The sequence below is a fragment of the Malaya genurostris genome, chromosome 3 (genome assembly GCF_030247185.1).
Source record: "Malaya genurostris strain Urasoe2022 chromosome 3, Malgen_1.1, whole genome shotgun sequence".
In the NCBI taxonomy this organism is placed as follows: domain Eukaryota; kingdom Metazoa; phylum Arthropoda; class Insecta; order Diptera; family Culicidae; genus Malaya; species Malaya genurostris.
In genome coordinates, this window is record NC_080572.1 from 39,416,486 (window position 1) to 39,430,974 (window position 14,489).

Sequence of the window (14,489 nt, forward strand, 5' to 3'; positions counted from 1 at the left end):
ATCGTTTGCTCGTTTGGAACTGGTAGCTGTCATTCCAAACGAACAGCTGTCGCCACTCTGATTATAGTCACTCTAACTTACACTAGTATAAATGTAACAGTACAGTGAATTTTCTCCAGTCCAGTGAAGATAGTTGCTTGCTATGAATTACGGGGATAGACATTATCTCTTCTCGAGAGATGATGAAACAGTTGTATGTTTGAAAATTTTTCGCTATCTTCCATTCTCGTGCATGGACAGCCATTCCAATGAAATAACAAGGTTCACGATTCTTCAAAAGCAACACACTGTTAAGAATGTATACTCATCTTCACTGCTTCGTTCATCCAAACCCTGCTGAAGGTTCTAAAATCCTAACATTAGCTTTAGAATCCTAGAAAGCGTTTTACAATTATTCGCCTATTTTCAATATTTAAATTCGTCGGTGAGAGTTTATAAATTACATTCTCAATGTAATCATGATCGGTCATGTCTCGTACACATCAGAGTAATTTGTGTTATGTTCTAGTAATTAAAACTGCTGTGACATATCATTACACGTAAGAAAAACACGTATCTTGTTTTATAGTTCAACCTAAAAGTGAAGAAACATTTATTTCATATTATGTCTTTTAATTACTCTTGTTGTTTGCCTTATTTCATGTTTTTGTTTCCTTCTCTTTTTATTTTTTTTGTGTTGCTCAATTGATGTTGTCGTTTGTTTGTGTTTGTGTAGTTCTTTCTGGTTTCGGTATCATTACGTTGCCGCTGTTGCTCTAGTTTTGTCTCGCACTTGCAGGCAACCCGTGGCCGTAGCTACTTTTGCTGTAGGGTTTCAATTGTAATTGTCTGATATTTTATCCTTTGCTATTGATGTTGTCACTTGATAGCTTGCTTCTATTAATTTTAGTATATTTGCTTCGGTAAAACTTCGGGATGGTATAGCGCACGAATACTCAAAAACGGAGAAAGAAAATTGTTCCGGAAATCGAAAAGTATAGAATATGTTATAGCATGTTGGCGTTCCCGGTTCATACTAGATTTTGCTTTTTTTATTTTCTGGAAATTGAAGTTGTTTTTAACCAGTAGTAGAGATTTTTTTTAATAATCAATTACAAAAAATAAACTTTCTCATTCGCAGAATTGTTTTCCTACAAGATTTGTTTGTCATCTAAGAAGTTGTGGCTTTATGCGTGGGGTTTTAGTTCAATTTCCTCTACTAATATATGCTACTCGTTCGCGCTGACGACATCGAATCTCTCTTCCTAAATTTATGTGAAACGAGGAAAGTTGGAACAAATTATTCAACACACGTCAGACCAAACAAAATATTATAACAAGTTAGGAGACCATGTATGTTACGAATATCCCGTTGCTTGCGTTTTTTCACTAATAGTTGCTTTTATTTTTATGTACCAGATAAACTTTTGGTGATGAGTAAGTAGATCGTTTCTTGCGTTAAGGACACTGAAGATTTCTTTTCCCGTTGGTCTGAGTTACGAAAAACGACAAAATAGGTGGAAGAGTTCTTTTGTTTCTGATGTTATTCTTGACTTAAACTTATCGATGCTATAAATTTTCTTCAAATTTTATGTTTACTTTAGCTAGATGTTGGTTTTCTATACCTTTTGTTATACGAAGGATTTTGTTTGTTTTTTTTTCACTAGATGATTAACCTCGTTCCTTAAATGTATCTGATTCTTTCAAAGTGTGTTTTGTAAGGTAATAACAGTTTTTAAACGCGTTTTCAGTTTATAGGTTAAAGAGAGTTTGGAATTTGAAGAAGGATGTTTTGTTCTTTGCTATCTCGCTGACGTAAAACACACGAAAGGAAAGGTTATAACCTATAAAATGGCGCCCGACTGTTATAGTCCTACTTTTTATAAACTTGCTTATCAATTGGATGGTAGCTGCTTCGTTTGTTTCCGATATCATTTACTTTGACGAAAACAATACGATTTTGGTGGGAGAAAACTTTGTTCTATCGAGGGTGCTGATTGTTTGCTGATTTTTTTTTTGTCTTTAGCCTTCGAACTCACATAGGGACAGTGAACACACCAGTGAAAGATGACAGTTTCGAATGGGCCTTAACCTTTAGGGTAGTCCAACCGCGGGGTGATGGAAATGTCACACGAAATTCGTTGCTTGCGTTGCTTGATTTGCTAACGGAATCAGTTGGTTTGTTGTTCAGCTGTTAATCAGCACCCTCACTGTTATGCGTTACGTTTGTTTTGACAGTTCGTGAGGAAGAGTAGAGCTGTCGTAAATCACGCTCTTACTGTGGAACGAAAAAGCTACTGAGTTAGGAACCCCACAGGTAGCAGGTAGTGACAATCAGAATAACAAACCACTCTCATGTGTCAAACGCGTACCATATCATAGCGCCATGTCCACTCATAGCTAACTACGTATTTTCCAAAATTATGTTAGTATTTGATGTCTCGTTACTCATTTCGATTCTTGCTATTCTTTGCTAACCCATTTATAAGCTTCGAGTCACAGAAAGAAAAACTAGTTTAAACAGATGTAAGTTTGTTTCTCGTTTTCTCCAATGCTTTGCTTTATTTGTTTTATACATATATACCTTTTTCGTTAATTCATAAATGGTTGTTTTGTTGTTATATTTTTTTGTTTTGTTTTACTTAGGTAGTTTTTCTTCATTCCATCATAATATGCTTGTTCACTTTTACAAAAAGATTCTTCAATAGAAAATTTATATTTTATCGCATTACTTTTTCATACGTACTTCTAACTTTTATAATCAATAGCAAAATGAATGCGAAAAAATAACAAAATGAACCAGGGATACGGAAAAAGTCACACCGTTTCGCGTGTGTTCTTTTCTACGTGTGTGTGCAATTTGGTGAAAGATTGCTCATTGCACAGTGTACATATATGTGTTGGTTTTGCATTTCTCTCAGCGTGTGTGTATATATGAGCTAGCATTTATATTAGACAATATTTTATCAACGACGAATGAGGATTGCCAGCGCTGTTTTCAATTGATTTAATGCATCGCCTTTGCCAACATTTAAAACGAGAAGGCAAGAACGTGCACGGAAAAGATGAAAAATGCGTGAACAAATGTAGTACGGTACAGTAAATTTACGCATTTTTGCATCAATTTTCAAAAAATCTGTATCTTTTTGTTTTTGTGTTACTAACGAATTCCTCGTTTTCTCTCAAAATGTGGGTGTGTTTTAGGATGTGTGTTTTGCATCGAAGATTACTCTTTCTGTGTATGGATAAAATCAAAGACAAAAATTACACATAATAGATGGATTTTTGTTACTTTATACTTTAATATGTTTACTTTTTTTCCATTATTAATTTTACTCTCATCTAGGTACACTTAATGTTTAAATGTTCTTTTTTCACCGTTAGAAGTAAATGCTGCAAAAAAAGTGAATTTGTTGTTGTATCCGGGATTTGAGATTTTCAAATTGTATATACTGCTTTGTTTTGCTCTTAGTGTCATTCGATTACTGTACTGTGTAAATTTTTCTTTGTTTCACTGTGTTTCCTCTATCGCTCTTTCTGTCTGGTTCTTTCTGACCCAAGCTGCTTTGTTTAGTCTGTTCTTACCATTAGTTCGCTCCGAAGACCAAAAATTTCCAAAAGTTCAACAAGTGAATTCGCTCTTTACACCCGCTCCTCCAACCAAATTGCCATCACGTACCAACGCTAGGGAGAGGGGTGTTTCTAATAAAAAAAGCCAAGGGTTCCGGTCGCATCGAAAACGAAGTATCGAACCGTGTTCCATAATCGAACAACATGAGGCACTTCCTCCAGATTCACTCGCTGTTGGAAGTGTCAACCTGACATATCTATAAGCGCCAAGACTACCGACCCCGCGATACAAAAAAAAAGAAAACACATTTTATTTTGTTGGTTTTTCTTGGATCGAATGACTATGAATTATAATTTTAATAAATAGCAATGCACATCCTTTGTTTGAGTATAACAATACAAATCAATGTTGCATGTGTTTATGTTTTATTCTCAAAACAACTGTTCTGTCTATTGAAAACTGCGCATGCCAAACTAAATTTTTGCTTCTCTTACAATTTTTTCACCAAACGATTCAACTTCAATTATTGCAATAAAAAGTGGAAAATGTTTCTTATCTTGTCTCTCAAAACCTATATCATATCTTCCATCTAATGAAAAAGATACTATCCCTTCATGCTCTATCGATTACTTAGTTCGCTTCAAACAAACACAAAAGAAACGGAAGGTCTCGAAATTTGTGTTTTTATCTGTTTTATCGCTCCCGGTTCACAATCTGGAAAAAGTTTTTTTTTTCGTTCGACACCGCCGATGGAATTGTTGTCTATAAGGGGATGGGGAGATGGGGATCGGCACAAACGCATTCATGTAACAAAAACCCTTGGCGGCAGCGTTTTTTCGACGCATTGGAAACGCACAATCTGAGCGCGGTGGCCAGGTTTGGTGGTTGTGTTTGCTTGCCACACGGCGCTCGCAATTTCTGCTGAATGAATTCCCGAATGATATTCATCATACTTTCAACTAACCCATCTCACATCGCTCGCGAGTTCGCCTCCATGCGCCTGTCAACACTCTGTCCTCTGTTCTCACGCCATAGAGCCTAAATGTTTGCCTTTCCCTGCCTTCTCTCGTTCTTTTAAATTTATATTTATATTGTATTTTTACAAAAATTTACACAAATAGATTAAGGATAGTGATTAACTTTAATTAATGTATTTTTTCTTTCTTCTTTTATTTTTCTTATTTAAAATTGTGTTGTTACAATTAATTTAGGTTATTTTTTCCTTACTTTTTTGCATTATTTTTGTCCTTTTTTTCTCTCTTGTTTTTTCTCGTTTAATTTAATTTAATGTTAATCTTTACTTTTATTTTTTTTCTCTTGTTTTTTTTTTTAAATCCATATCAATAGCGTTGCGCAGCTGGTGTTGCGCGTGGCTACAGTCTTCTGTATAAACAAATAATAGAAAGGCGCAATTTTTCGACCTGTAGCTCACTTCGATGTCATCATTGTTACGAATTCTGCAAATAGATGAGAATAAAACAATTCAATTAATATTTAATATAAATTTGGATGGTTGCTTCGTAATTTAATCGATGAATCACACAAATGATCACTCGTTTTCATCGATGTTCATAAGAAGAATCTTAGAATTCGATGAAAACGCGTTGAACATTGGTTTACTTTGAAGAAATTCAACGAGGAACTTTTTAGAACCACCGAATAGATACTTTCTGGGACAGTATTTAACCCATTATGTCATTTTTTAAAACATGTTCACTGTGGAACTACCCATTAGCTTCAAGATAACAAAAACAGCACACAATTTAATGCTAACATTTGTTTTATATTTATTTACAATCAACAGACACAATTTGGTCCTAATGATAATACCTAATAATAATATGAAAATTTGTATATGACACAAATCTGGGTATGACCCAGATGAAACACGGTTGAACGATCTCTGTAAACCAATAACAGAGCCGTTTGCGCCATAGTTGATACGTCGTATAGGAAGTCGAAAAAAAATACTGTTGCGGAGAGCTCTGGGTCGCACATTAATATTAACTTCGTTGAACAAAACGGGACAGTCAATACTACCGTTGAATATATTTTCTATTATCAAAGCGCGTGATAATTTCTGTCGCACTTGTAATGTGTCGAGACCGATTAATAACCCACGACTTTCATAATTGTAATTTTGTAATTTTGTAATTTATCAGCCCACAACCTGGCAGACCGTGTCCGCCCATCTGCTTGAGTGAGGTTCACTTCAAGCTGGCTGTGAGCCTACTAAAGCCTGACCGTTGATATGCACTAGACCGTATAGCACACCGGCTTCCTCCACCAGCAGGCGCTGCTCTGAGTCCCACTGGTTTCAGATACATTAGGTTAGGGATAGTGGAGATAAATAGGGAAATATAGCATTTAGAAGTTTACTAACTACTACTAACTACTGTCTTTGTGGCTGAAAATAAAGCGTACGGAACAATAATAATAATTACAATAATAACAATAATAATAATAATGGTAATAATAATAAAGTGACATTAAAAACAATAGTGCACTTACCCCTCTCTCCCCACCTTACCTCAGCTTAACAAAGGTCAAGTTATCACTCAGTTACCACCTTTTCGTCGTTCTCTGGAGACGCCCCAGGGTTCTTCTTCCAAAAATTTCCTTGCTCTTAGGCCTTCGATGACAGTTCCTTATTTCAACATTCTCGTTTCATTGCGCCCCCACCATGAAATGAAATAAGATAAAATAAAGTCAGGTGTTAGTAAGTCTGTTGGATCATATGATGCAAGGTAAGGATGCGCATTCAACACCAGATTGTCCAGGGAAGCCACAGTATGTACACAATGGCACGATTGCTTAAAATGTCTTCACACCTGCCCTGATCAGTTTCGCCGTCAATGCAACCTGTATAACATCAGTACCGATATCGAACCGGATCGGAAGGTTTGAAACTTCCCCAACGGTTCATAAGATGTCAATCCGCTCCTATTCCTGATCAGAGATGCCAGAACCGCAGATATGTCTGTAAATCTGCAAATTTTACAGACTTTTGAAATTGTCGCGACCTTTTTTCCAAGTTCGTTTAGTTATACATCATAGAGAAATTTCTGCAATATTTGCTAACAGCAGATTTGTTTTCAGATATACAGACTTTTGCAACGCTGTCTGAAGATATTTGAAATTTTTTTTCTGGCATCTCTGATAATAATAAGTCCACTTTTTGAATTTAATTCACCTGTTCCGGACGAATGTGATATATTAATCACCCCCATTCTGCATCCCGATCGAGTCGGACCCCGTCAAACGAATGTAAAAACCTGCACTCTGTAATTCGATCGAGTTATGCCTTTGTATGGAGAACTCGATCGAGCTACAGAACGCAAAACTTCACACCCGATCGAAACAATCCGACTCGAACAGAACACAGAGCCGGGGTGAATAAGCATCCCAATTGCATCAGTAATGCCTGAAACAACCCAATGGCCCATTGTCAATTTCAAGCAGTATCAGTCATGTCAACTCTGTGATAAATACAGATGATATAATAAATTCGTTTTACCGTTTTAAGCGAACGATCGATCTCGGTATGATCCGACTTGGTCAACACGAAGTGTAAATTGACTCCCACCCTCATCCGCCAAGCAGGGTACGCGCCCTGTAGTTTATCATCCTAAGCTCAGGGCAATAGGATAGTTACTATTAATAATATAAAATTTATAATTTTGTTAATAAAAGTTTACATGTTGCACACTTCCCACGTTAAGAATATTAGCAACAGTCACAAAGTGGGTTGATAATCGAGACATCTATAGTAAGATGTTAGTTCCTTATCAACAGTTGCACTCTGTCCCACCGCTTGCTAATACTCCGCACCTCCTCATTCTGCTAAAAACAGGAGTCACCAGTCATCATTTGACACCGTGTAGGCATGAGGTCGGGGCTTGTGACGACCAGAGCTAAGTCAATCAAACTGCCGATACAAACAGTAAGATATGATATTTGTCGCTCCTTCCAGGATGTCGTGCACCTTTGACCCCCAATAACCCACGACTTTCATAACGTTTAGAAAAAATTTCTAACAGTGGTTTTGCGTTTCCCATAATCTTCAACACATAATATCATAATCTTCAACACATGATATCAGTTCATTTGATTCAAATTTTTAAACGTACGGGTTATAACGGGCTTTTATTGCTTTGAAAGGTGTCAATCTTCCGAAAGTCTCAACAGTTTTTTTTTTGTTTCAATTATAGAGGCTTTAACATCTTAGGTCATTCGTCTCTTCGGACCAGAAAATCTTTCTGACCCTATGTGCGGGGTTGGGAATCGAACCCAGGCGGGCTGCGTGAAAGGCATCGACTATCCAATCACGCTATACCCGTCCTCTCTCAACAGTTTTTTGGTTCAGCTCCAGAATTCAGTTTTAAAATCTGGAATCCAGGTCCCAAGAATTAAGTTCCAGTTCCGTAATTCATCTTGGATTATGAAACTTAATTGTGGATTGTAATTCTGGTACTAAAATTCAGATTAAGACAAGAATTCAGGTTTCACTTTCAAAATTACGCTCCAGAATGCAATTCCAGAACTCAGATTCAGAACTTCGTCCCAAATAAAGGTCCAGTACTCTGAAACAGAGATTGAATTATGAAACTTGACTCTAGAACTGAATCTATACCCTGGATCATGGAACTAATTTTGATTCACTTGATTCAAAAAACTGAGTTTCCAAACTCGATTCTTGAACTGGATTCTGTATTTGAATTTAGAATCTGAATTTTGGTATTAAAATTCAGACTAAAAACTCGACTCAGACTAAAAATTCACGTTTCGGAATCTAGAATTCTGAAACTGACACAGAACTCCGGAACTTGATTCTAAGCCTGGATTCTGGAACTCAATTTCGAACCAGGACTGTGGAACTGAATCGTGGATTGAAATTCTGGTTCAGACCGGAATCTAGTCCTAAAATTTCAAGTACAAGTCCAGAATTCAGTTCCTCAATCCAGGTCAACCGGTTATGTCTCTACATTAGTTCTGGAACTAAAATTCAGGTTGCGTCCAGAATCCAGATCATGAATTCTGTTTAACTGTTCAGTTTTAGATCTCAGCTCCATCATACAATTCCACAATTTAGTTCAGGAATTCTGTTGCAGAATTCAGTTCATAAATTCAGGTTATATCTCTTGCATAACCCACTCGTTTTTTTTATTGAAATAAACAAATATACAATACAGTTAGAAATATATCAGTTTTATTAGTATTCACGTCAATCTGGTTACACCTCTGACGTTACCCATATCTTTTTTATTATTTTGCTTATTGTTTTGTCCTCACATATGCAGAGCAGTTTACATTGAATTTCAACATAATGCATAACTGAAAAGTTACATCAACTCTCCATTTGCGTAACGGTTTGTTGAACTGCTAAGTGGCATAACAGTTCAATGTAAACTGTTATGCTTTGACGAATCGAAGACAAACCATCAAGACAAATAATAAAAAGTAAGATGGGTAATGTCAAAACATAATCAAATGATGCGAACACGAGTAAAAATGATTGTTCAAGTTCTTCGAGTTGGATTTGGGCTTACCATATTACTGGTCCAAGTCCAGTTCGAGATCCTGGTCTAGGTCCAGAAACTGGAATTAGATCGGTCCTTGCCGTATTATTGCAGCTGGTCCCGAAATATGGCAAGACCTGATACGGATTCGGTTCCAGTTCCAAGATCTAGATCAGTAATACGGTAGGTCCAAATCTAGGTGCTGGTTCAGGCCCACGGCCTGGATCTGAACCTTCAACTAAAGGGTAAGTCTAGGGTCAGGTTAAGATGGTTTCTGGACCAGACTCTAAACTCTGGACCTGGTTTTGTTTAACTAAATTCTAAAGCTGTATTGTGGATTTGAAATCTGGGTCTGGATTTCGTTACTGAATTCCGAACCAGAATTTTGGAACTGAATTTCGGACAAAATTTACAAATTACAAAATCCAGGTTCAAAATCAAGTTCCAAAATTCTGGAACTGAACTTTGGCATTGAATTTTTCGACCTGGATTCGGGAACAGAACTGGGGAATTGGGATCTGGGCCTAAATCGAACAAATTGACGTGCATAAAACGTCCTGCCCAGTCCACTGAAACTAAAGACTAAAACGAATTAAATACGAATCAAAACTTTACCACTTCTGTCTACCCAGAAGGTGGTGTGAAAAAAATGTCACTCAGTAATCAAAACCGTCATCCGAGCACGATAAATCAAATACGAGTCAAACATTTAAGAAAACAATTTTGGTTTTGCATTAAGACACTAGAAGCTGCCGTGAACTCAGTTTTAATGTTTTATCACTGCCAACGAGAAACAGACCGAGAGGGAAGATAGAAGTTTGAAATTGCGAACAAGTTGTTTTCATGTTCCGCAGTATTCCATTGAAATAATTTCTGCCATTTGTAACTTCCACATGTACCAAAGTATCTGGTAGAGCATCCCCACGCTAAGAAGGTGGCGGGCTCGCCACCCAATCATGAAACCATGAAATGTATTTTATTCGAAACTCGTAACTCAATTTTTCCTACCATGCACCTTTTGAATCAAATGACAATGTGATAGATTAATTGATTGGTAAAATGCTGACATTGGGATAACAGCACTACTAAAATTGTGTATTCGATTCAGAGCAATATTTTTTTAAATTTGAAAATAATTATGTTCATCGATAAACCGATTGACAGACAAATGATAGCATAGTACTAGGACTAGTACGGTTACATCTTATATTTTTCTGTACACATCTATATTTAAATTTATTTAAAAGGTATATCATATTTACAAATAAAATCCGTTTTCCAATCTATCAATATCAATTTGCACAAATCTACCCTTCTAAGGGTCATACAGAATGATTCAACTGTTGAAATTTGCGGATCGGAAGTGAAAACCATCATTGTAGAGATCCGTCTGCAGTGCGATCTTCGCACCAAACAAATCAACATTCAACGTTACAGAAAAACGCACCGGGCAGTATTTTATATCATAGAGTGTGGGGTTCTCTATGATTTAAAACACTGCCCGGTGCGTTTTTCTGTAACGACCCTTCTGGAAGCCTGATATGAAACCCCCATACAGCATTTTGATAGTTTCCTTCGTTGAAATATCCAAATATTTCATCAAAATTCAGTATGTTACTGTTGTTGCAAAAGTTAGGACAGCCCATTTGACAAAAATCTTCCTAACTGCCTGGACGATCAGTGAATACGAACCTACTGGATTTTACATCGACATGTATTACGCGGATCGAAGAAAAGTCACAAGTTGATGCCATCTACACCGATCTAAAAGCTGCATTTGATCGAATAGATCATGGAATACTAATAGCAAAATTGTCTCGATTAGGCGCTTCGAGAACGTTTGTAAAATGGTTGAGCTCTTATCTATGCGACAGAGTACTACGTGTGCAGCTTGGCTCTTGTACTTCTTCTCCGTTCACGAATAAATCGGGTGTTCCTCAGGGCAGTAACCTTGGTCCACTACTGTTTGTGCTGTTCTTCAACGATGCTGCTTTACTACTTGGCGTCGGATGCAGATTGGTTTACGCTGATGACTTAAAGCTGTACCTGGCAGTCCGTGCTGTTGAAGATTGTGTCCATCTTCAGGAGCTCCTAGATATTTTCGTAGACTGGTGTCGACGAAACTTTTTAATAATCAGTACCGTGAAATGTCAAGTTATAACTTTTCATCGCAAAATAAATCCAATAGTATTTGACTATCAAATTGATGGACAAACGCTTGATAGAGTCGAATTTGTCAATGATCTCGGAGTTTTGTTGGATGCTAAACTCACCTTTAATCTACACCGATCAACTTTAATTTCCAAAGCAACACGGCAACTCGGATTTATTGCAAAAATTAGTCGGGACTTCAAGGATCCGTATTGTTTGAAAGCGTTGTATTGCTCATTGGTGCGTCCACTAGTTGAAAATGCGTGTTTAATTTGGAGTCCTTACCAACTGGTTTGGAATTTACGGATAGAACGTGTACAAAAGAGATTTATTCGATTTGCTTTGCGGGACCTTCCCTGGCGGAACCCACTGGATCTCCCACCGTATCCTGACCGTTGTCGCCTGATTGGACTGGAAACACTAGAGCGACGTAGAAAAATACAGCAAGCGTTACTTGTGGCTAAAGTGATCAATGGCGATATTGATTCACCAAAATTATTATCTCTCCTTGACTTCCGTGCTTCTCAGCGATCTCTACGCTCGACGAGTCTACTTCAACCAAGATTTCATCGTACTACTTTCGGACTACATGAACCAATGACAGAATGTATACGTGCATTTTCCAAAGTTGAGCATCTGTTCGAATTTGGGGAACCATCGCATAAGTTTGCACAAAAGTTATCAAGTGTTTCTTTTTTATAAATTGACCGTTTGTACCTTTTTCCTTTCATTTAGACTATTATTTGTCAGATGAATTATTTTAACAAATAAACAAAATCACGAAACAATAAAGCCCCTCATAAAATTGCTTCAATATTGAATCAAACCGCATTGTTAGTAGTTCTGCTGCTGGACGGGTGAGAAAAGTAAGCTACAAGCACTTCCCTGGCCCATATATGTAAATTGAGGACTTTTCGACGCGTTTTTACACGGATATTTTTAAGCGAATTTTTCTAGTTATTCGTTTTTTTTTGTCGTAGAAAAGCATAAAACGTCCCCAGTCGTTATTTTCTCAAACAAATTTTTGCGAGACAACACCAGATCTCAATGTTTCATGAATTTTTGAAGACATTTGGGAGCAACAAAAAAAAATCTATAGTTTTTCGGTTCCGGCATGCTTCGCTTTACTTGGTCACCACTGCATTCAATTATAGTCACACCTCTATGGAAACCCATTCAATAGAAAACACACACACACCGCACCGCAAGTATATCTTCACTTTCTGCTTTGTGTCAGACGCTGATGTGTGATTTTGTTTTTGTCTGTTTGCAGCCTATCGAAGAAATGGTAACCTTCTTCGATTCTTTTCAGAATCCACAGTATTTTACAAAGAACCAATGAAATTCTACTTGAACATGATATTTAAATAGTAAAACAATGTATCAATATGAATGTGCATTTTAAAGTGTTCTACCCCTTGTCGACAGCAGTAGGGTAACAGAGGTATTTTTGCCACTTCATATATTTTGGCCCACCTAACAGATTTTATCGATGTTAAGTAACTCATTTTGCATCAATTTGAAACTAATCACATTAAATTACCTATTGCGGAAGGGGTTTTTTAATATATTACAATATTTGGTGGATATTTTTATAAGATGGGCCAAAATAAAATCAATCCTAAAGTGGGCCAAAATACCTCTGTTACCCTACTACGTCAATTTCGCGGATATGTCTCTGACATTACCTACTCCAATTTTTTTGTCCGGTTCTTGCAAAAAACATGTTTCCACACTATTTTTGTACGATTTTAACACTCAATGTTTTTATCCGGATTTTGCGTTCAAAAATATTTCACCAGGTTTTCCCAACTAAATTGCTGTAATCCGGATTTGCATTCAGCAGTTCATTTGAAATAATTTCTTATTTTAGACAAGACGCTTAAATTGATACTGCAAGGAAAATCATGATAACACCAATATCCTTGAAATTATATCCACCAATGTAATGTGCGTAACGCTTCAATTTCGACCGAAAAAAAGATCAAATAGTTCATGATTCGAGAACTTTTGATCATGGTGTATAATCATAACATGAAAATACACTCTTATTCTGAAATCATGACTAATTTGAAGAACGGACATTCTGCCCGTGCATGCATTTACTTTTCCTCTCGGTATGTGTATTGTTTGTAGTGATGAAATGTAATAAAGTACGGTGACTAATGTTAGGTACACACATCCAAATTGCGACGGAGTACCTTAATTTTTTAATTATTCATGGTTACCTCACACAACGGGAAATTCAATCATAAAAGGCTGGCAGGATGTCACACTTCCGAATATAGATAATCGTTCGTATTAATAGGTTATGTGAATTTGGCAAATTTTATAGCTTTGTTTCCAGAACTGTACCGGTGCACCTATACTAAAATACGATTTATTGACGACAAACATATCATACCAAACAATTTGATAAGACGAAATAGTTTTCGTATTCACGTCCTCACGAACGTCCCGCAGTGCCGATTGATTCAATATTGAAGAAATTTTAGTTAGGGATTTTCTTTTTACGTGATTTCACAGTTAATATAGCTGAAGTTTACATCGATACAGACACAAAATTTGTTTTTACATGTTAATAGATGTAATATTGTGTCATCACTGAAGACATTACGGCATGTTTAAATTTACGTCAAGCATAAATTTCTTTTGTCTAAGAGTGTACCCAGTGGGTGCCGCAGAAATTAGTCGGACACATTATGAGATAGATTATCTCATATTAGTGTAAGCATAAAATACACAGAAGGAAGGTTGTTCGCACATCGACAACTAAGTTTAAATCAATATGAATTTTACTGCTAAATTAAGTACAACTACTTATTGATCGTTTGCCGTTTGTTTCTGCACTTAGAATCTAAATAAGTGATCCAAACCAAGTATGTACTTATGATGATTGCTTTTTTAATGACAAGAATGAACAGTATGGCAATTTAGATAAAAACATTCCGATAGAGGTAATTAATGAGGAAAGAAAATACGCTGTATTTGCAACAGTACAAAAGAAAGACGTGTACTTTCGTGAAATACGTTTTCATTATTCGTGCATGGACTGAATAAATCAACAACAACAAACGATTAATCGATTTGTTTTGGGAATCGTACATTACAATAATCAATCAGTCAGCTAAGTATGGCTATGCATCAAGATCACCGACATGAAAACTGTATTCCGCACAATTACTGGTTCGAGTTAATGTAGTTTCAACCGGTCAGCTTGATTTCTCAATGTTTCGGGTGCTTTTCTGGTTTTGATTGATTCTGTAGAA

The 14,489-nt window shown here is 36.6% G+C and overlaps 1 protein-coding gene across 1 annotated transcript in view; it reads right to left on the reverse strand.

Moving 5' to 3' along the window:
* Positions 1-557: 557 nt before the first annotated feature.
* The window catches only part of LOC131437390 (calmodulin), an 82,186-nt gene continuing 68,254 nt past the window's right edge, over positions 558-14,489 (reverse strand). Inside the window, exon 4 of the mRNA XM_058606695.1 lies at positions 558-5,007. Coding sequence (XP_058462678.1) covers positions 4,979-5,007 — 29 coding nt within the window. The 3' untranslated portion in view covers positions 558-4,978. The remainder of the gene's footprint in view (positions 5,008-14,489) is intronic.